We start from the raw sequence: 21,979 nt of genomic DNA on the forward strand, positions 1-21,979 counted from the left end.
GCAGCAGCAGCAGCAGTTGTTGATGAAGCAGAGTTCATCCCCTAGTCTCTCTAAGTCGCTTTGGATAAAAGCATCTGCTAAATGACTAATTAATAATAATAATAATAATAATAATAATAATAATAATAATAATAATAATTTATTATAAACGTCGTTATTTTACGAGCCTCAATTAACCCCTTCAGGTACACAAGGAACTGAGCAGTTTAAACGGTTTCCTCTTAAAATACATTTGAGAGCGACTCAAGCATCGCGAAGACCAGACCCAACCTGTCAACGCACCTCATTGCAAAAATAAGAAAGTTAGCATTGTTTTTATTTGTCGGACACACATGTCCCTTGAACCTTAAAGGGTTAACAACTCGTTGATCAGTTAATCGTCCCGATGCCCTGTCGAGAGGTTTGAAGATCTGTTTTTAAAGCACACTTTGGCAAACTAAATAATAAGGTTTGACTTTTTTTGGACCATTTTTAACTGACATCTATCGAAAATATATTCTGATAATAATTTTGCTAACCGCAAAAGTGATTTTTTTCCACCCCCAAAAGAAAATGTTATTTAATTACCGGATGGGTTAAAGTTCGCAAAAACTTTTATCAACTGTTTCAGAGAAGTTCAATAAAAAAATCAACAAACCTGTATTTCAAAACTGTCAGTCTGAAATGGAATTGAATGTTAGGCAGAGTCTGATGGTTACTATCACTGCTCCCTGGGTCCTCTGCTCAGTGTTTGCAGCCCTGGCTTGAGTTACACTTTTTATTCTAGAGTCCCCTGTGATTCCTTGCTGTATTGTAATGGGACGTTTGGGGGGGTGGGGTTAGGGGGTCGTACCGTTTGGGATGGGGAACGTGAGTAGCCCTGTCTCCTCGCTGTCTGCTCCAAAACGCAATGAGTGCTCCTCCAATTGAAGCCTGTTCCTGGGGAGGAAACATAGGGGGACACGGGTTCAATTGTACTGAAAGAAACAGACACAACTTTCCTGCTGCTGTTTGTAATACGACAAGTGGACTTTCCATTCAAATGCTGGTTCAATGAACGTCACCAAGGCCCCCATGCACAGCACAACCTGCCGCTGAATGACAGATTCCACTGAACCGGGAGATACTGCAACTGACAGGCTGACATTGTTATAGGAATTCACCCTTTTATTCCTCTGAGGGTGTTTACCATCACCCTATTAGAATGAACTCATTTTGCTTCAAAAGTCTAATGAAACTTGCTGAACAATGAATTACATACCGCTTTGTAGTTTTCCATAGAACAAAAAACCAACAAAAACTGAAAAATGGGACATTTCGAAATCACACATGAAATACTGTACTGCTATTATGGCTTCCGATAGACTTTTGCGATATTTTGTAGTTTCTTGGATTACACGACGTTAAATAAAAGATTATATTCATACAGTTTTTTTTTTTTTTTTTTTTTAATTGTCCGAATCCTAAAATTCTAGGTGATGCAAAACTGTTGGCCAGAGCTGTAGGGTTAACACACTTCTGTCTACTTAATGCTTAAAATTCACACATGGTATTTAATTATAGTGCTTTAGAATGCATTAAGATACTACAAATTATTAACTTTCAACACAATATAAAACATTAAAGATTTGACGCAGTTTTGGGTATTTATATTTGTTAAAACCTAGCACTTTGTGTGAAACCTGGGAGTTTTCTATGGTGCAGAAGGCACCTCTGCAGTTGCTCACCTGCTGTCCTGCGGGCTGCGGCCTCTAGTTTTGGGGCTCTGGGGACCCCAGGAGGGGCCCCCATTGCGGTACTTGTCAGGGAGGTGGTCCAGGTTCCAGCCCGAGCTGATCCCCCAGGTCTTGCTGTTTTCACTGGGGATCACTGCAAAGAAAGACAGGCGGGTCAGACACACCACAGCGAGATACAGAGACACGGGCAATGGCTGTGTTCCTCTGCTATCGTTTTTAAAGTCAGAAATGGAGAAAAAACTGTCCGACCAAAAAAAAAAAAAAAAATTGGGAATGTTTTGTTTGTCTACATGATGCTTAAACTGTTGAGCGACACAAATATGCAAAACTGCCTTTCAGCTAAACAGCATATTCAGCTATCAAGAGTAAGTAAATATCACATTCCCTTGTCAATCTTTAGACTGCGCTGCCATCTGCTGGTTTTAAACTAGAACATGAAATACTACTGTACCACCATTACAGCTTCCGGCTGACTTCTGCGAGATCATTTTGCAGTTTATTTGATTGCATGATGTTAAATAAAAGATCTATGTTCATATAGTTGTCAATAATTGTCTCAATCCTAAAATTCTAGGTGATGCAAAACTTCTGGCCACAGCTGTGCAGTACACAACCCAAGCTGCAGCTGGTGGACGGCCAGGCCTCTTACATTGGATGGCGCGGAGTCTGGGTACGAAGGAGGGAGAGCCGGACGCAAGGTCCAGGAAGTTCTTCCTCTTGTCCATTCCAGGAGACGCCTGCACCGTGATCTTGTGTTTGAAATCTGACAAATCGAGAGAGAAAAATAAACGACGCATAAAGAAACTTCAATGAAACTGATAGGCTTCCAGTCTTTATTTCACTCTCTCACACACACCAAAAAACACACAAACAGCGACTTAGTGCAGAGCCCTTATACAGGAAAATATAGGACTTTTACAGCTTACTGTCAACATGGCTTAAAACGTGCGTAACAAAATTATCCAATTGTGAAGTTTCGATGGAGCACTGCAGTCTAAATATTATTAAAGTTTACAAGGATTCTTTAAGTATTTTAAATGTACCATTTCTGGATGCATAGTATGATCAACTTAGGTCTCTCTTTGTACCAGCTCTCGCACTTTTGAGGTGCACAAAGTTTATAAACTAAACCTGGTCTCAGATCGACTATTTAAATTTGAAAACAGCAATGCAAAAGCGTTATTCTCACACCTTAACTGTGCTTTAAGTTCAGCTTGACCATCCCTTTCGTTGTTTATTGTACTTCTTTATATTTTTAATTCTTCCCCAGTGTCTCCGGGCAGGGAGTAAATGACAGAGCGGTAGCCCTGGCTGTTATTTCGAGCTGTGTGTGACCCGACAGCAGCCACAGAGGAAGCAGGGAGGGAGCGGCTGGCTCCAGCACACTGTCATTAACTCACACTTCCGAGCTCAGGAGAGAGGAGGGAGATCCCAGCTCCAACCCTGCACAGCACAACACAGCATTTACTGAGCTACAGTTTTACTGAAGCTTCTTAAATCCACTCAGATTCTTGTAGGGATAGAGGTTACAAAATAAAACATTTTTGCACAGATATTTAGCAGTTTCCAAAGTTATACTGTGCATTTACAATAGTTTACCCTGGTTTGCATTTTTGTTTGTTAATGTTCTTTACCATAACTCTCTGTGCTTTATAATGACCTATGCTTTACCAGACCTCTCTGTGCTTTACAATTATTCCCTGTGCTTTACCAGACCTCTCTGTGCTTTACAATGCTTCCCTATGCTTTACCAGACCTCTCTGTGCTTTACAATGCTTCCCTATGCTTTACCAGACCTCTCTGTGCTTTACAATGCTTTCCTGTGCTTTACCAGACCTCTCTGTGTTTTACAATGCTTCCCTATGCTTTACCAGACCTCTCTGTGCTTTACAATGCTTGACTATGCTTTACCATACCTCTCTGTGCTTTACAATGCTTGCCTATGCTTTACCATACCTCTCTGTGCTTTACAATGCTTGCCTATGCTTTACCAGACCTCTCTGTGCTTTACAATGCTTGCCCATGCTTTACCAGACCTCTCTGTGCTTTACAATGCTTCTCTATGATTTACTATATCTCTCTGTGCTTTACAATGCTTCCCTATGCTTTACCAGACCTCTCTGTGCTTTACAATGCTTGCCTATGCTTTCACTATGCTTTTACTATGGGAAACTTATTAAGGGAATAGTTACACAGTTAGACAAGCTTCTAAGAACTCTATTGTGGTCACAGGGGCGTGCTGAAGTCACCAGGATGTGACCGAGAATCATACACAAATCTAAAAAACAAAATACATTAGTTAAGCTAACTGACACTTCATAGCCGTAGCAATCTGCTCTCTAAGAACAGCAGGGCTGAAACGACAGAAGCTTCCTGGCTTTATTTAAATGATCAGGAGCCAGGAGCGTGGTGTCAAACACACTGTTACTTCCTCCTAGCTGTGTGCAGAACTCCTATTAATAAACCGATCGATTTCAGTGTACTGAGCACGGCTACATTTACCAGGGGGGTGATGGTTTAAACTTCGAGCTCCTGGCCCTTTCAATAATATAGCTGTGAACCCCCAGTACTGGATGCAGGGCTGATTTGATTACCAAGCCCTGTAAAGGGGAAGTCTCTGCAGGGTAATGGATCATGTTTCACATCCTTGTTAGCCTGGATGCAGTGTAAGAACTGTCAGATCTTTGGTAGATCTTCCTTTCCTAGGTCAAACGGTTTTGTAAGCATGACTGATTCCCTTTCGCTTGTCCCTCTACAGTAAAAGACATGCCTTGAATCGAATATCCACCAAGACCAGTGGGGGAGGGGGAGGGGGAGGGGGGAGGGGAGGGGAGGGGAGGGGGGGGTTTGCTTGCTTGACTTGGTTTCTTATGAATGTTCGCATTCACAGTGAATAGAAGTAAGCTGCTTTTCTAGGGAATCAGCTTTTTGCACCCCGTTTGTATTTCTTTCAGTAAGCAGCTATTTATAGAATAGCAAGTTTACTGCACTGTGTTTATTTTTCTTTCCACACCACTGAAGAATGGCTTTTGTCCGAAACATCCTGAAATCAATTATTTTTTAATCATTGAAACCTTTGTATGCATCCAAAAAATAAATAGTGTTAACGTTTTTCACATTATATATTATATACACACACACACACAATGCGTGTGTGGGACCCTGAGCAAGTCGCTTAACCTCCTTGTGCTCCGTCCTTCGGATGAGACGTAAAACAAACGAGGTCCTGTTGGAAGTGACTCTGCAGCAGCAGCAGCAGTTGTTGATGATGATGCAGAGTTCACCCCCTAGCCAAAGTTGCTTTGGATACAAGCATCCGCTAAATGACCAATTAATAATAATAATAATAATAATAATAATAATAATAATAATAATAGCGCGGCTGTGACTCCGCTGTTCGCTTCCTACCCAGCGGTGAGCTGATCTTCTCCCCGTTCTTGCTCTTCAGCTTGTGCTTCTTGAAGGTGCCCTTGCGCTTCTTCACGTTGGGCTTCTCCTGGTTCATCTGCAGGATGAGGAGGCTCAGCTCCCTCTCGAACACGTCCAGCTCCCACTGCGCCAGCTCCTCCTCCCTCTGCCTCAGGAACTCCTCGTGGGACTTCTGCTCCAGAGCCGCTTGCTTCAGCTCCTCCTCGCGACACAGCAGCTCCTGGGGACGGAGAGAGAGAGGAGGCGTTACCACCCCCAGCGTGTCCGTCTTAGACCATACGGCAGATCGAATCGAATGTACGATTGATTCCCCCTTCGCTAGCCCCCGCTGGTCCATATATTTATCGTGATATGTATCGCATCGTGACCCGCCCTGGGATGGGAATAAGACTCCTATTGCGTAGCAGTTTCATCCATTCCGGGTTTTAACCCTTCAAGGTACAAGGGACACGTGTGTCCCACAAATAAAAATGAGGCTAGCTGTCTCATTTTTGCAGTGAGGTGCACGAAACAGGGTTTAAAATGTACTGACAGGTTGGATCCAAATGATCAGTTTCCTCCTCGTGATGCTCGAGTCGCTCTCAAAATGTATTTTAAGAAAAAATCGTATGAAAAATGGTTTGATTCCTGTGTACCTTAAGGGGTTAATACAAGCTTGATTAGCCACAGTGTAGAGGGAACAAGCTCAGATGTGTTTTTTAAACTCATAGTAAAACCTGGAAAGGATGCAATGGGAGTCTTATTTCCATTCCTGCTGCGTATCGTGAGCTGCATTATGATGTTAGTGTATCCTTACAAGCCTGCGGTCCCTATAGATAAAAAGGCTAAGCCAGTGGTACTCAACTCTGGACCTTGAGATCCAGTCCAGTTAAATCCAGTCCAGGTTTTTACTCCAAGCTGGTTCCAAAATAGTTCATTGAACCTGCAGGGAGAGGCAATGAACTCGTTCAGGACCTGCCTGGAATGAAGACCAGGACTGGATCTCGAGGGCCAGGGTTGAGTACCTCTGGGCTCAGCGTACCTTCTCCTTGGCCCGCAGATCGTCGAACATGCTCTGGATCTCCAGCTTCCAGTCGTCCTGCAGGGAGTGGAAGGAGTCCTGGGGCATCTCCTCCCGCACCTGCTCCTCCAGCGCTATCAGCTGGGCCAGGATGGAGGCAAAGCTGGGCCGCCGGTGAGGGTCCTGGTCCCAACACTCTGGCAAACACAGAGAACAGAGAACGGCCAGCGCGTCAGTGACACACACACACACACACAGGGCTGACACTGCTGCTGCACCCAGTCCTGGGGTTCAGAGCTCCCCTCAATGAAGTCTAGTATTATTATTATTAATATTGAAATGATCAGGAGCCAGGAGTTTGAGCAGGGTTACAAACTCACACTAGCCCTGCTGCTGCTGCACCACCCAGTCCTGGGGATCAGACTTGCATTAGCTGCATCCTCAGCTAATGCACTATCCTTGCACTGCTAATATGTCATAGTAGATATTATTATTATTATTTATTTCTTAGCAGACGCCCTTATTCAGGGCGACTTACAATTGTTACAAGATATCACATTATACATTATTTCACATTATACAGATATCACATTATTTTTACATACAATTACCCATATATACAGTTGGGTTTTTACTGGAGCAATCTAGGTAAAGTACCTTGCTCAAGGGTACAACAGCAGTGTCCCCCACTGGGGATTGAACCCACAACCCTCCGGTCAAGAGTCCGGAGCCCTAACCACTACTCCACACTGCTGCCCTATAATGCCCAGATACTAGATATAACTTGTTGTAATCCTAACTTGTTGCATCCTAGTTCATATTGTATTTTAGCAGCATTGTTTGCAATTACTGTAAACTATACTGTGTTTAAATACGAAGCTTGCATTGTAACCCTGTACTGCCCTGTAACACCTGTAAGTCACCTTGGATAAAGGCATCTGGCAAATAAATACATACTAATAATAATAATACCATATCGTCACAGCTGTACTCTCACCTGCCATAAGCTGTGCAAAGGGCTCCGGGCAGGTGGAGGGGATGGGAAGGGTCAGTTTGTTGACCGCGACTCCATAGGCTACAGCGAGGCCATCAATCCCCCTGTAGGGCACCTCGCCGGTCAGCAGCTCCCACAGCAGCACCCCGTAACTGGAAAAGACAGCAGAAGCAGGAAGGGAAATAAAACTCCAGCTGCATAGCAGTTTCACCCATTCCAGGTTTTACTGCAAGCTTGATTAGCCACAGTGTATCTAGGTAACAAGCTCAGGTGTGTCTTATTAAACTCATAGTGAAACCAGTAATGGATCAAACTGCTATGCAACACAGGGATAGAAATAAGACTCCTGTTGCATAGCAGTTTCACCCATTCCAGGTTTTAATGTAAGCTTGATTGCCCCAGTTTATCTAGGTAACAAGCTCAGGTGTGTCTTATTAATAGTAAAACCAGTATTAGATCATCATACTGCTATACAACGGGAGTCGTATTTCCATCCCTGAAGAAACACAGTCAGTATTGCTGTTAGTAATGCTGCACCTTGATTTTGGATCTGAGCTGACTATACCACCACAGGTTTTGATGACCCTTGTAAAAGCATCGCACAGAGTAATAAAGCAGAGTGAAATATAGTGAAGCACTGTAACGGTATGGTAAAGCATTTACCAAAAAAAACAAAAGAACAGGGTAAACTATGATAAACAAGTATAACCACTGCACCATCACTCTGCAAATGTGATATTTCATGTAATTTATTTTACATTTTACACACTATACATTTATATTTACAACCTGGATTTTGAATTTTGGCATGGGTTCAGCAACATGCCCCAGATACTAGATAGACAGACAGACAGACAGACAGACAGACAGACAGACAGACAGATAGAGATAGATACAGACAGACAGACAGACAGATAGAGATAGATACAGACAGACAGACAGACAGATAGAGATAGATACAGACAGACAGACAGACAGACAGACAGACAGACAGATAGAGATAGATACAGATAGATAGATACAGACAGACAGATAGGGATAGATACAGACAGACAGATAGGGATAGATACAGACAGACAGACAGACAGACAGACAGACAGACAGATAGATACATACAGATAGATGTAGAGATAGACACAGAGACAGACAGACATAGATAGAGATATACAGACAGACAGATAGATAGATACATACAGATAGACGTAGAGATAGACACAGATAGACAGACAGACATAGAGATATAGACAGACAGATAGATAGATAGACAGAGATAGACAGATAGACAGACAGACAGATATAGATACAGATAGACAAAGACAGACAGATAGAGATAGATACAGACAAACAGACAGACAGATAGATAGATAGCTAGATAGACAGATATAGATAGATATAGATAGATAGATAGATACAGATAGATAGACACAGACAGACAGACAGACAAATAGATACAGACACACAGACAAATAGACAGAGAGATAGATAGATAGATAGATAGATAGATAGATAGATAGAGACAGAGAGAGACAGACAGGCAGACAGAGCTACGGACCTCAGCTAAACAACAGGTGTTGAGATTCTCTATGTTATTACTCATAGTACAAGGGAGCCCAGCCGGAGCTGGATGTAGGCTTGCTGGTCCAGTGGTTAAAGAAAAGGGCTTGATGCCAGGAGATTCCTGGTTCAAATCCCGGCTCAGCCACTGACTCCCTGTGTGTGCCCCCGAGCAAGTCACTGAACCTCCTTGTGATCTTGTTCTGACCGCTCACCTCCAGACGTCGCTGCCCTTGGAGAAGGTGGAGGACTTGATGACCTCAGGAGCCATCCAGGCGTAGGTGCCCGCCGTGCTCATCTTGGTGGTCTTGTGCCACTCCCGTGCCAGCCCGAAATCCGTGATCTTCAGGGTCTTCCCCTCCATGTCCTCGTTCTCAACGCGCTGGGCCAGCAGGACTGCGGGACAAGGGGGACATTTAGGAATTAATTTAGAGCCTGCGATAGGTGAAAGGACAAAGGGTGTGGTGGACAATGAAGCTACCCATCCATTGTATTTCAGTAATACTGAATATCCACCACAATCTACATTGTATAATATACCAAGGGATACTGTAGTAGATAGACTTTAATAATGACCTTGACTGAAGGTATGTCTGAAATCCAGGGCTAGGTGCTAGAGTTTCAAGCCATGCATACATAAAAAAGAACAAACACTGTAATTCCTGTCTAGTGCTGCAAAACAGGTCTCTTGAGAGGAGGAATCTACAGCACTCTCGCCTCCCCACCCCACCCCCCCCCCCTCTCCGCTAGCGAAGTAGGAGGACAAAGCTAGATGTTTCGAATTCCGGCCCTCGGGCTACAGAAGACAGTGGAGAGAGTTACTGCTCTGCCCTGGAGCAAGGAACACAGAAACAGAGAGATCAAGCGCTTTCTTTACCACCTTTTCCACACCTGATCATCTTCCGTTAACAGACCATCCACAGGTCACACATAGTTCTCATAAGGCAATGTTAAAATATACAATTTATTTTTACATTGATATTATTATGTACGTATGCATTGTATTGTTCCGCAGTTCCTTTTTTATGCAGTGCTGAAAGTTTCTAAAGATAAAACACGCTTGTGAACTTTTGGTCTCATATTCACTGTGAGTCTTTAGCTATATGCTTTTGAAATTGGTTAGTTTTGGCTTGGGTCACAGAAGGCTGTTTGTCACAAGGTAACTGAGTATTTGTGAAGGATTGTGCAGGGTAAAAATTTTCACTTCCACTGCGTTTCACCAAGATGAATGATTCAAATGAAACTTCTGATTTGAGAATACAGAGAAGTCGTGAGCTTACTACAGCATTCTGTTGAAGCTTGAACACGTACCGCAGCTGGGAAATGATATCCGGGCTGTTGTGATAATCGTAAAGCAAGAGACACACAGTACATGTTGCTTGTAGCCTTGTTTCTACCCCAAGCACCAACAACTGCCCCCATTCCCCTGCTGGTCAGATCAGTGTACTGCGCATTAGTGCTGCATGAACCGATTCACTGCACTGAAATCAGGATCTGTTATCATTAATAAAGGGCTGGGGTTAAAACAATGCGTGGCAACTGCGATCTAATCCTGTTGCTGAATCACTGGGATCCTTTAAGACCCGACTTGACGAAATTCAGCAGCTAGGAACCAGATGAGCTCAGATGGGCCGAATGGCCTCCTCTCGTTGGACAATGTTATTTCTTATTTGCAAACTCTTACAAGGATGTTAATGAGGTTCGATACAATATAATTTCACGTGCTGTTGAGTTCCAGCTTGAAACTGCAAATGAAACCTTCCACAAGTGACTTGCGCTGCATTTACAGAAGTTTTGCATGGCCTGAGAGTCTGAACTCACTCAGTCGTGATGCAAATGGATCCAAAATGTATTGCAACAGGCAGAAAGGGGAGGAGGAACAGAAGGAAGCGGAAAAGGGAGAGACGCTAAAGTAGGTGTGATTTTTTTTTATTCCGCAATGAAGTTTCTGTCAAACTAGCCTGGCAGGTTTTAAATGCATGGGAACCTGTTTGCAAAAAATAAAGTCACGCTAGAAATTTGGAATGCAGACCTTGAGAAATCTCTTCTAGCACATGGCTGTCATCCCCCTCCCTCTACTCTCCTAAAAAGTGCCCCTATCAGTGTACAGTTTGTGTGGGTGCAGCTCTGGGCAAAGGTTTCGCATCACCCTTTAGAATGAACTAATTTTGCTTCATAAAGTCGAATGAAAGCTGCTGAATAATGTTGCGTTCACATATTGATTTCCATTACACGAGAGTAGATGTTAAAACTTCATGCTGATTTGAACATGGCACTCGCCAAGATAAGCACCAACTAAGACATAGCTTTACAGTAAACTAATGTGATCCATATGTGTCTCCATCCATTTACGTTGAATTACACAGCGCTGTGTAGGTTTCCGCATACTTAAAGAAAAACTGACACATTGAAAAATGTGATATTTCAAAATGTAACATGGAATACTGTACCGCTATTATACTTATAAAGGTAGACCTTTTGCAATATCATTTTGTAGTTTCTTTGACTACTAGATACTGTAGGCAGAATTTATATATATATCTCCAGGGTGTCCCATACTTCAAGTCAGACATCCCAGGTATAATTGTTTACCTTGATTTTCTCTCTATTTCTCTTATGCCTTCAGCGAAGAGGAACGAATTCAGATCAGTTCGATTTTTGGTTCAGATAGTGTACGGGGCGGGGTGGCCTGATTTTAACGGAGAACATTCCTAATCGCCACGTCAGATTTATGGACACATCCTGAAATGTGGCCAAACTAGGGCTGCTACGATTCAATCAAAAATCGATTTTCCGATCGATTCCATTCCTCGTTGTACACAATCGATTCAATAATTACATTTTTGGAACGCACACCGTTTATAACATTATTTAAGTTTATCAACGAAAACTCACCAAACGCTGGTTTGCTGGTTCCATCCTACCAGTGAATCGGTTTGGAAAATGCTTTGCAAGTACGCCCCTCTGTCTGTAAATAAATTGTGCACATTGAAGAAAATTGACTGTGTACAGTTTGTGCTTCTTTGGAGTTTCAAAATTAACTGTTATCTAATGAATATTTAACAATATTCAACGACGTTAAAAAAATAAAACGATCAGTAATGTTAAGCATAAGAAAGTTTACAAACGAGAGGAGGCCATTCAGCCCATCTTGCTCGTTTGGCAGCAGTGTGGAGTAGTGGTTAGGGCTCTGGACTCTTGACCAGAGGGTTGTGGGTTCAATCCCCAGTGGGGGACACTGCTGTTGTACCCTTGAGCAAGGTACTTTACCTAGATTGCTCCAGTAAAAACCCAACTGTACAAATGGATAATTGTATGTAAAAATAATGTGATATCTGTATAATGTGAAATAATGTATAATGTGATATCTTGTAACAATTGTAAGTCGCCCTGGATAAGGGCGTCTGCTAAGAAATAAATAATAATAATAATAGTAGCTTATTGACCCCTGAATCTCATCAAGCAGCTTCTTGAAGGATCCCAGGGTGTCAGCTTCAACAACATTACTGGGCAGCTGGTTCCAGACCCTCACAATTCTCTGTGTAAAAAAAAGTGCCTCCTATTTTCTGTTCTGAATGCCCCGTTACCTAATCTCCATTTGTGACCCCTGGTCCTTGTTTCTTTTTTCAGGTCGAAAAAGTCCCCTGGGTCGACATTGTCAATACCTTTTAGGTTTTTGAATCCTTGAATCAGATAGTCTTCTTTGTTCAAGACTGAATAGGTTCAATTCTTTTAGCCTGTCTGCATACGACATGCCTTTTAAACCCGGGATAATTCTGGCCGCTCTTCTTTGCACTCTTTCTAGAGCAGCAATATCCTTTTTGCAGCGAGGTGACCAGAACTGAACACAGTATTCTTTGGAGTAACTATCAGCTTGACTTATAGCGGGTATGCATGTTGTGGTAAGTAAATCAATTTGTATTATTATGATGTTGTTTTAGGCAGGGATTTCCGCATTGTGTGTTTCACAGATAGTGAAGGTTAGGTGGTACAGTATTAACAAGATGCAATGCGTGATGCTGCAGCTGTCACTAAATAACATTTAAAAAAAAAAAAAAAAAAAAAAAAGTTTTTCATAAACTTGTGTCTAGTTTATATAGATTACATTTCAAAGTACTGTAATCTGTTTGGAATAAATATTTTAGTAACACTCCTGTAGTATGTAAAACAAAACTTTTGTTTAGTTTTTTCTCTTGACGCTACCCAGGCGTAATTACACCTCACATTTAATTGAAGTGCGCAAGTTTTTACTTAATTGCCCCGATATTAAAATAATCACATCTGGGGGAGAGGAACGGAGGGAAATGTATGTGTGGACGGTACAATCATCGATATTTATTCGCACGATTATATTTTGTGTGCCCAATTAATCCATTACTATTTTGAAGAACCACTTAGAATTTTAGGATTGAGACATTAAAATAAACTATATGAACATAATCTTTTATTTAACATCACGCAATCAAAGAAATTACAGAAAGATATTGGAAAAGTCTTTCAAACTTTTAGTTAAGTATAATGAAAACTACCAAGCGGTTAATTCAATATGTTAACGTAACATTATTCAGGTTTCATTTGACTTTATGAAGCAAAATTTGTTAATTCAATAAGGGGACGCAACGCTTTTGGCCATAGCTGTATATTTAGATGTACATATAAGAGATAGGTGTTTGGTGACTTTACCCCACAGAAGAACACTGCAATTGCAGAGCACAGGAATAGCAAGCGTTCACGGTGAATGACAGCACATGCACAACGATACGCAGGCTGCAAACCACAGAACTTTCTTCCCTATTGGTGGACTGTAGTTTTATTCAATGTGTGCCATCGTATCACTACAGGGTGGACTGTGGGGAGGGGAGAGAGGAGGAAGCTCCTAGTTCCATCTCCACTCCCTGTAGGCGATCGCAGCATTCCGAGTCTCCAAAGGAAAGAAGGGAATCATTGTCCTGGGAATGCCAAGCCGGAGACGGAAGACTGGCTGGCAATCGGGGAGAGAGTGGGAGGGGGGGATGCAGTTTTAAAAAATGTTGGTCTAATTTAAACCCAAGCTATCATGCAATTCAAAAGCTAGGAAACACTTCTTTATAGGTTGATACATAACGTATACTACCTGGTAGGAGGGAGGCTTGCTTCATTTGAATGTTTGCATACTGATGTATATAAACTTAACCTTCTTTGATACTTGTGGATAACTGCAGCATGGTAATTACAGATGTTATAATTGCCTCTGGGTATGTTACAAGTATACGTGTCCCTGCTCTGCTTAAAGATCATTCCTGAGAAGCTGTTCAGCCCATCAGGGTTTGTCGTTTTTCTGGAACACAGTTTGCCTTCAGGTTACATCTGATCGTTTTTTTTTTTTTCTTTAAAATTATCCCTCGTTTTAATTTGCATATAAAAACCAGTCCCTGTTCCAGTTTCAAATTGGGACCGCATACCTCCCGCTAGTCCCATCTGCAACTGGACGATACAAAAAAGGTCACAGGTCGACTAATTACATAGGACAGGGCGGAGGCTGGGCTCGAACCGGCGACCACGCACACCGCAAGTGACAGTCTAAACCACAACGTAAAACAACCAGGCTCATTTGCATCCGCGGTTTTAAAGCTTGTAACCTCAGGTCACCTCACCGACAAAGGACCGGACACGATGCATCATTTCCATTTGTAAATCGCTCTTTGGTAGCCAATCAAAAGTTCAGGATTTTACACAAGCCACCTTTAGGGTCCTTTACACTGGACTGTAGATCGCGTCCCCCAGTGTTGAAACACGCCCAGGACTAGATCAGCCTGGGGCTGGTTTGAGACACGCTTGAAGAGAAGCTCCTGTTGACACCACATGCGTAAAAAATCTCACACAGACATCATGTGACAAAACGAAACTGCACAGCACCGCTGATTCCGGTTAAAGAATCGCTGCGGTCTGAACGAATTAAGGAGCGGTCGTTCGGATCAAGGTCCTGGCCCTGCGGGAGTTACCTGTCCAACTCGCACTTTGAGATTGGCAGATGATGGCCTCTCAGTTACTCCAGGAACTCCCCACAGAAATCAGGTTCTGACAATCAGACAAGGGTGTCGATCGGGGGGCTTACTCACCGTTCAGAGCGAATTAAGAAACAGCTGCTTGGGTTTGTGATGATCGCTGCTTTTCTTAAGACTGTGGAGAACAGCGATCCACGCAAACCCAAGCAGCTGTTTCTTAATTCACTCTGAATTGTGAATCAGCCCCGATCCACACCACCTTCTATGGACAGCTCCATCCTGATAATCGAGTGATGGGTTTGTGTAGCTTTATTACAGAGTGCTTAGTAGTGATGGACATTTCCTGACTGTGCTGAATGTGTGTGAGCTCTGCCCGTCTCGCTCTCAGATGTCACACTGCAGCTCACATACAGCAGCCACCCTCTCATTAACAGTTTGAACAAAAGGACTCATAAATCAATGCTATTATCCTGTCCGGCTTTGGCTCGGGCTCAGAGAAGGCCAGTCCGGTGCCCAAACAAAGGGCCTCTTCACTGGCTGACCGCAGCCTGCCGGCCCCAGGCTTCCTGACAGGGGAGGGAGGTACAGGCCAGGACATCTGCCGAGGATCATGGGAGCCAGTGACACCCAGCCAATCCCGGCACAGGAAGCTACCTAAGGGGGAGGGGCTCCATTAATATTTTTTTTATCGTCGTTTTATCTTTTATTTGCGTTTTGAGTTCAGGAGCTTTCCTTCTGTTCAAGTTGCTTGTCAGCGCTTATGCATTAAGAGACGCCCCACGCACAACAAGTTAAGCGATAGCCGATGGAAGTGAAAAATGGTTAAGATTTATGGAATATTGTGTTAGCTGCCCTTACTGTAATGCTCTGGAGTAGAAGATAAGCCTATCAGAAATCAGGGTTGAAAATACTCCTATTGCACAGCAGTTTCACCCATTCCAGGTTTTGTTACGAACCTGATTAGTCGCATTGTGTATAGGCAACATTAAACTCATAGTGAAACCAGGAATGGATCAGACCGCTATGCAACGGGAGTCTTATTTCTATTGTGCATTACCCAAATAGAAATAGATGATATGATAATGAGATCTTCATTTTTATATAGCGCCTTTCATAGTGGACCACCATCACAAAGCACTTTACAGAGGTAGGCTGTGAACTGTGCATTATATGCAGAGTCACTTGCAATAGGACATTGATTTAACATCTCATCCGCAGGATGGAGCACAAGGAGGTGAAGTGACTTGCTCAGGGTCACACACAGCGAGTCAGTCAGTGGCAGAGGTGGGATTTGAACCAGTGACCTTCTGGTTACAAGCCCTGGACTTTAACCACCGGACCACCCTGCCTGCCTAACAGATAACCTTCAATTCATAAAATCGTACAGATCCAGAGTCTAACACTCATAGGACCGGGTAAGCAGCTCAAGCAATCATCGAGGAAGCTTTAGTTTTACACTCTAAACACCTCAAATGTAAAGATCTGTCATTGTCAAATGATATCGCAGAATAACAACCTCTGTGGGTATTTTTCAAAACATCACAGGACACTCCGCCTTTAATAAAAGCGACATGGACAAAATGCTAGGGAGTCGCCCCAGGGCTGCACAGCAATACCTGTACAGAGGTAACGCAGCACAGCACCACAGATCATATTCAGTTTCGCAACCTCACTGCGCCAGTATTGGGAAGCCATGCAGAGGCAGTACTTCCTCTTGAATTTCCCCTGCTGTCTCTGAATCAGCATTGTGCTCCAGGTTCACACAGGATACAGCATGGAGTCCATCTGGCAGCTAACAAGCAACCTGGCTCCTAATCAGGTTAGTCATTAGGGGCTGGTGAGTTAGCTGTGTAGAGGAGGTCAGCAACACACACACACACACACACACACCATTGCCACGAATGCAAATTCACAATTAGAGCCTTCAAGAGGCTGATGTCCACTACGTATAACAGAATCGGAATTTTTTGGAGGAGGGATTTTCCTGGTCAATGCAAAAATGGTAACGGAACATGCAGGCGGACATGCAGGGCAGCAGTGTGGAGTAGTGGATAGGGCGCTGGACTCTTGACCGGAGGGTCGTGGGTTCAATCCCAGGTTGTGGACACTGCTGCTGTACCCTTGAGCAAGGTACTTTACCTAGATTGCTCCAGTAAAAACCCAACTGTATAAATGGGGAATAGTATGTAAAAATAATGTGATATCTTGGAACAATTGTAAGTCGCCCTGGATAAGGGCGTCTGCTAAGAAATAAATAATAATAATAATAATGAACAGACAGACAGACCCCCAAGCAGTGCCAAAAACGAGTGGCATGACAGCGGGCATGCTCCTGCACCTCCCTTAGGGTTAGGGTTACGGGTGGGTTGCTATGATGTGCCCTCAACCTGCGAGCGACATCTTTCCTTCTCAATTCCTGCTCTACACCCTGTCTGCAATAAAGGTTTTAAATGACAGAATACAAAGAAAGCACAGTTAAAAATATATACTATTTCCTAAAATTAGCTGGAGGAATGAGGTCCCCCTGTATCGTTTTCGATGCGCTGTGTGGGCCCATTGTGTGCTGTTCAGGTTGTTTGCATTTCTGTCTTTTGCCTGTGAGAGTCTGTCTGTCTGTGGACTTGCTGCAGCTTGCCCTTGGACTGCGATGTTTGTGAGTTTGATCCTGTTTACATCCTCCCACCACAAAAAAAAAAGACATTAAAAAATTAAAGCAGTCGAACAAACTCCTGGCTCCTGATCATTTCAATATTAATAATAATAATGCTAGACTTCATTGAGGGGAGCTCTGAACCCCAGGACTGGGTGCAGCAGCAGCAGCAGCAGCAGGGCTAGTGTGAGTTTCTAACCCTGCTCAAACTCCTGGCTCCTGATCATTTCAATATTAATAATAATAATACTAGACTTCATTGAGGGGAGCTCTGAACCCCAGGACTGGGTGCAGCAGCAGCAGCAGCAGCAGCAGGGCTAGTGTGAGTTTCTAACCCTGCTCAAACTCCTGGCTCCTGATCATTTCAATATTAATAATAATAATACTAGACTTCATTGAGGGGAGCTCTGAACCCCAGGACTGGGTGCAGCAGTAGCAGGGCTAGTGTGAGTTTCTAACCCTGCTCAAACTCCTGGCTCCTGATCATTTCAATAATAATAATAGTAGACTTCATTGAGGGGCGCTCTGGACCCCAGGACTGGGTGCAGCAGCAGCAGCAGGGCTAGTGTGAGTTTGTAACCCTGCTCAAAATCCTGGCTCCTGATCATTTCAATATTAATAATAATAATACTAGACTTCTTGAGGGGAGTTCTGAACCCCAGGACTGGGTGCAGCAGCAGCAGCAGGGCTAGTGTGAGTTTCTAACCCTGACAAAAAGGAACAAAACCGGTTTCAGAACATTAGGTTGGGCTAGTAGCCTATAGAACCACCTTTTTGTGTATTATTAGAACGCCACCAGCAGCAAAATAAACTGTACAGTTTACAAATACAAATTATTCACGTGTTGAACAGCACTTACTGTTGTTAGATTTTAGGTCCCGGTGAATGACCGGCACGATCGCTTCGCTGTGGAGGTACTGCATCCCTCTGGCAAGCTGCACTGCCCAGTTGACCAGGATGTGGGGCGGGATGCGACGCCCGGCGAGCGCCCGGCTCAGCGCCCCCCCCGAAGCGTATTCCATTATAAGGCACAGGTTGGGCTGCTGTAAACAGACCCCCTTCAAGGCGATGATATTCGGGTGGGTGAACATGGCGAACAGCCGGGCTTCCTGCCTCACGTTTTGCGCCGTCACGCTGATGTCTTCGTCCGGGTCCTGGCGGGCGGCTTTGACTGCGACGAATCCGCCCCGCCAGGTCCCGCGGTAGACCTTCCCGAACCCGCCGACCCCGATCACCTCCTCCAGGCTCAGCTCCCGAAAGTCCACCTCCTCCGGTTCCAGCTCCGCGACCACCGCCGTGGTCTGGAGCTTGGCGTAGTCGCCCCGTTTCAGAGAGACGTAGTTGGAAGGGAAGATGCCCAGTTTGTTGTTGATTTTGCCCGCCCACCAGCCGTCGTCTCCCGATATCTCCGAGTCCCGGGAAAGCACCTCCACCAGGTCCCCTTTCCGCAGGGTGAGCTCGTCTTTACCGGCGGCTTCGTAGTCAAAGAGAGCGGTCCAGACGGGGTTAGTGTAGGCGCCTTTCTCCGCCGGCTCCAGGCCTTTCCAACCGGACAGTGGGCCGCGGGTGAAAATGTTTTTTAGCGGTTCCATTTTTTAAAATTATTTATTTACTGTAATTGTTAACTTCAGCAGGTTTTAAAACCACCAAGTTGCATTTGCAACTTTTTTTCTCCCTCTCGTCTTTCCCAGATCATTAGGAAATATTTTAATATGTTTTGAATTCCCCCACACAAAAAAAAAAATAGATTCAATAATAAAAAATAAAAAATTAGCCTAGTCCAAATAAAAAGATTACGAATCCGTTTTAGTTGACAAGCACCAAAAAAGGTTGAATTTATGAATGCAAATATTATTCAAGACAATTTGTATAGCCTAGCTCCAATAGAATTCACTAAACCAGTCCCCCAAACCATCTCCTCAAACAGTCCTGGCTTTGTCAAATTCAGGTTCAAAATAGAATCAAACTAATTAAAAAAAAAAGTTTTAATACATAAATAAAAAATATATAGCAATAATTTAATACTCTTATACAAATTAAACACCTCTTTCTCAGTAGCTAGCAGTATTTTTTGTTACTGTGTTACAGTAGCCAGAATGCACATTGTTCGTTTTGAGATAAAATTATATTTAAGAAGAATGCCGGTGGCTGTGTGGCAGTTTTGTAACTCTGTTTGTCATGCGAGTCCGATGTTTTTTTTAGCAGCCCCACATTGAAAACAGGAAGCGCAACGGGAGAGCGAAGAAAGAACCAAGAGAAATATAAAATTTTACAAAATTCAGAATGGGTCCGACCGCGTCCGTCCGTAACTTTACTAAACAGCGGGTGATAATATTCCGCAAAAAACTGAAGTATCGCTTGGGTCGTCGCTGCGAATCTTTTTATCATTTTCCGCCGTTTCCACGTCCATTGTTGGGTTTTTATGTATTTATTTATTTTTTAAAAAAGTTGTGATGTTGGTGCTTTGTTAAAAAAAAAGTGATACAGCAATTAAAACAAAACAAAACAAAACGAAACAAAAAAACAAGTTTTCCTTCCCGATGAAACCCGACAGGAAACGCACGCACAGTGTCAGAGCAAACTGAACAACACACAAATAAAATCGTCCCCCTTTTTTCTTTTCTTCTAGTCCTCCTTGTGTAGCAAACTTCGTTTTCGAGTCTCGGTATTTAGTCTTCCATTCCTTATTCCAAGCGTGTGTTTATTTATCTGTATAATTATTTTCTCCTATACACTTTCGTGGCTGTATCCTCTTCCCCTTCAGTCTCTCGCGTCTGCCTCTGCCAGAGGGTGTGGTTTAAGTTAAAGTTTTTTTCGTCTCCTCCCCAGCACAGGAAAATAACCAGATGATCCAAACACAACAGCGGCTCGCTTTAAATTTCTCTCAGCGTGTTAATCCAGCTTACATCACTTCTGTTCTCTCCTAGGAAAAAGAAGTCCGGAACTCTCCCATTTTTAAAATGCCATTGTTCTTCTGATTCTATTTTGTGCCACAATAACATTTTTTAAACAATTGGCTTGTCTGACTGAAAAACCGGGGGGGAGGGACGGAGGGACGGAGGGAGGGGGGCGTGTGGAGAAACGTGTATCTTTTGCACGCCCGTTTATTTGTTTGCGAATTGCTATTTTTTACCAGCCACATTGTACGGTGCCTGCTTTACCAATATCCTTTTATATCGCCTCCAAAAAACCTATTCAATAACAAAAAAAAAGTTTCCACAACGTGTTCTAAATACGTTGCATTGCCACTGTTGAAATCAATGAAACACAAGGTAGAGCAAATTCCATTGAACCGCATTGTCCATTCTAGCATCAGCTTTGATACTGTGAGGGTACGGTGCAGCAGTTTGGGGGGTCCGAATACTTGGTGCACACAGGAAATAAATCTATAATGTGGTACCCTGCCCTACAAAAATATCAACATATACCGTTTCCTGATTGGTCCACTGCTCCTACAGTATTTTGTTCATTCAGTTACGTTGATGGTGAATTTTCCTTTATTTTATGTGTAGTTCAGTTAGGCAAATAAAGAGGGGTTACTGTACGCTGATGATGGCACTATCCGAAACGTTTGTCTTCTTGGCTTAAGCTGAGGGGAACACGAAGCCACTTTTTCAGGGACAGCGGCTTGAAACCTGGGTTCCAGGAGACCTTGTCTGAGGAGGTCGCCCTGCCTGGTGTGCCGGGCAGTGGCCTGAAACCCAAGTCCCCAAGACACAAAACGGCTTCGTGTTCCCTGGGCTTTAGATTCTTGTAGTATTTCAGTAGACCTATCAGGTCACTTGCAGAGCACACAGCTTTTTTAAGGAAGCGGCGTGCTTCCTCTGGCCCGCTACTGATAACATCCGTCTCCTCCAGGCTGTTGCGGATATGCCCTCCTCAGATAAGAGGAGGCTCCTCGGCCACTCCCCCAGACCCCCCTCCGGCTGAAGCACAGGACTCTCGCTGACTCACCGTTTTTTTTTTTTCCAGGAAGGACGCGATTGTGTTTTTCTTTATTTGTTTTCTTTCTTTCTTGTTTTTTTTTTTTTTTTTGCAGGCCTATAACCGTTTTTGTTTTGCAGCCCTATAACCGGAATGGGGAGGCAGTCTGCTTTAAAGATGTAATACCTAAACGACTGGGCAATGTCCTCTTGTAGGTAAAAACTACATAAAACATATCAATATAATTATTTACCCAGAGAAACGTGTGATTCTGTTGCTGGTCAACTATACAGGGTTTGTGGGCAAAAAGCGCGGGCTTATTTTGGTCAGGTGGCCCTGTATTAGCCAATGGGAATTAAACTTTTTGATGAAGGCTTAATTATTAATAATTTCTTAGCAGACGCCCTTATCAAGGACGACTTACAACTGTTACAAGTTATTACATTATTTTTACATACAATTCCCCATTTATACAATTGTTTTTTTACTGGAGCAATCTAGGTAAAGTACCTTGCTCAAGGGTACAGCAGCAGTGTCCCCCACCTGGGATTGAACCCACAACCCTCCGGTCAAGAGTCCAGAGCCCTAACCACTACTCCACACTGCTTAATCAAATTAATGTGTCGCTGTTGTGACGTTTTGGTGTGTTGTGATTTAAGATTTGAAGATATCCAATGGACTTTCTGCATGTTCTAACAGACACAAAAACATCTTATGTTATCCACGGAG

General features: G+C 43.4%; 1 protein-coding gene and 1 long non-coding RNA gene across 2 annotated transcripts in view; one reads left to right on the forward strand and one right to left on the reverse strand.

The window, feature by feature from the left end:
• Positions 1-2,530, forward strand: part of LOC117398669 (uncharacterized) — a 22,984-nt gene extending 20,454 nt beyond the window's left edge. Inside the window, exon 3 of the long non-coding RNA XR_009311489.1 lies at positions 2,290-2,530. This is a non-coding gene — a long non-coding RNA (uncharacterized LOC117398669). The remainder of the gene's footprint in view (positions 1-2,289) is intronic.
• Positions 1-20,345, reverse strand: part of LOC117398668 (mitogen-activated protein kinase kinase kinase 11) — a 23,888-nt gene extending 3,543 nt beyond the window's left edge. The window contains exons 1-8 of the mRNA XM_033997704.3: positions 18,186-20,345; positions 8,908-9,088; positions 7,142-7,290; positions 6,166-6,341; positions 5,124-5,364; positions 2,365-2,478; positions 1,707-1,848; positions 833-918 (exon numbers count right to left, since the gene is read on the reverse strand). Of these exons, the coding sequence (XP_033853595.3) occupies positions 833-918; positions 1,707-1,848; positions 2,365-2,478; positions 5,124-5,364; positions 6,166-6,341; positions 7,142-7,290; positions 8,908-9,088; positions 18,186-18,918 (1,822 nt within the window). The 5' untranslated portion in view covers positions 18,919-20,345. The remainder of the gene's footprint in view (positions 1-832; positions 919-1,706; positions 1,849-2,364; positions 2,479-5,123; positions 5,365-6,165; positions 6,342-7,141; positions 7,291-8,907; positions 9,089-18,185) is intronic.
• Between the last annotated feature and the right edge of the window lie 1,634 nt (positions 20,346-21,979).

This window comes from Acipenser ruthenus, chromosome 43, assembly GCF_902713425.1.
Source record: "Acipenser ruthenus chromosome 43, fAciRut3.2 maternal haplotype, whole genome shotgun sequence".
Lineage (NCBI taxonomy): Eukaryota > Metazoa > Chordata > Actinopteri > Acipenseriformes > Acipenseridae > Acipenser > Acipenser ruthenus.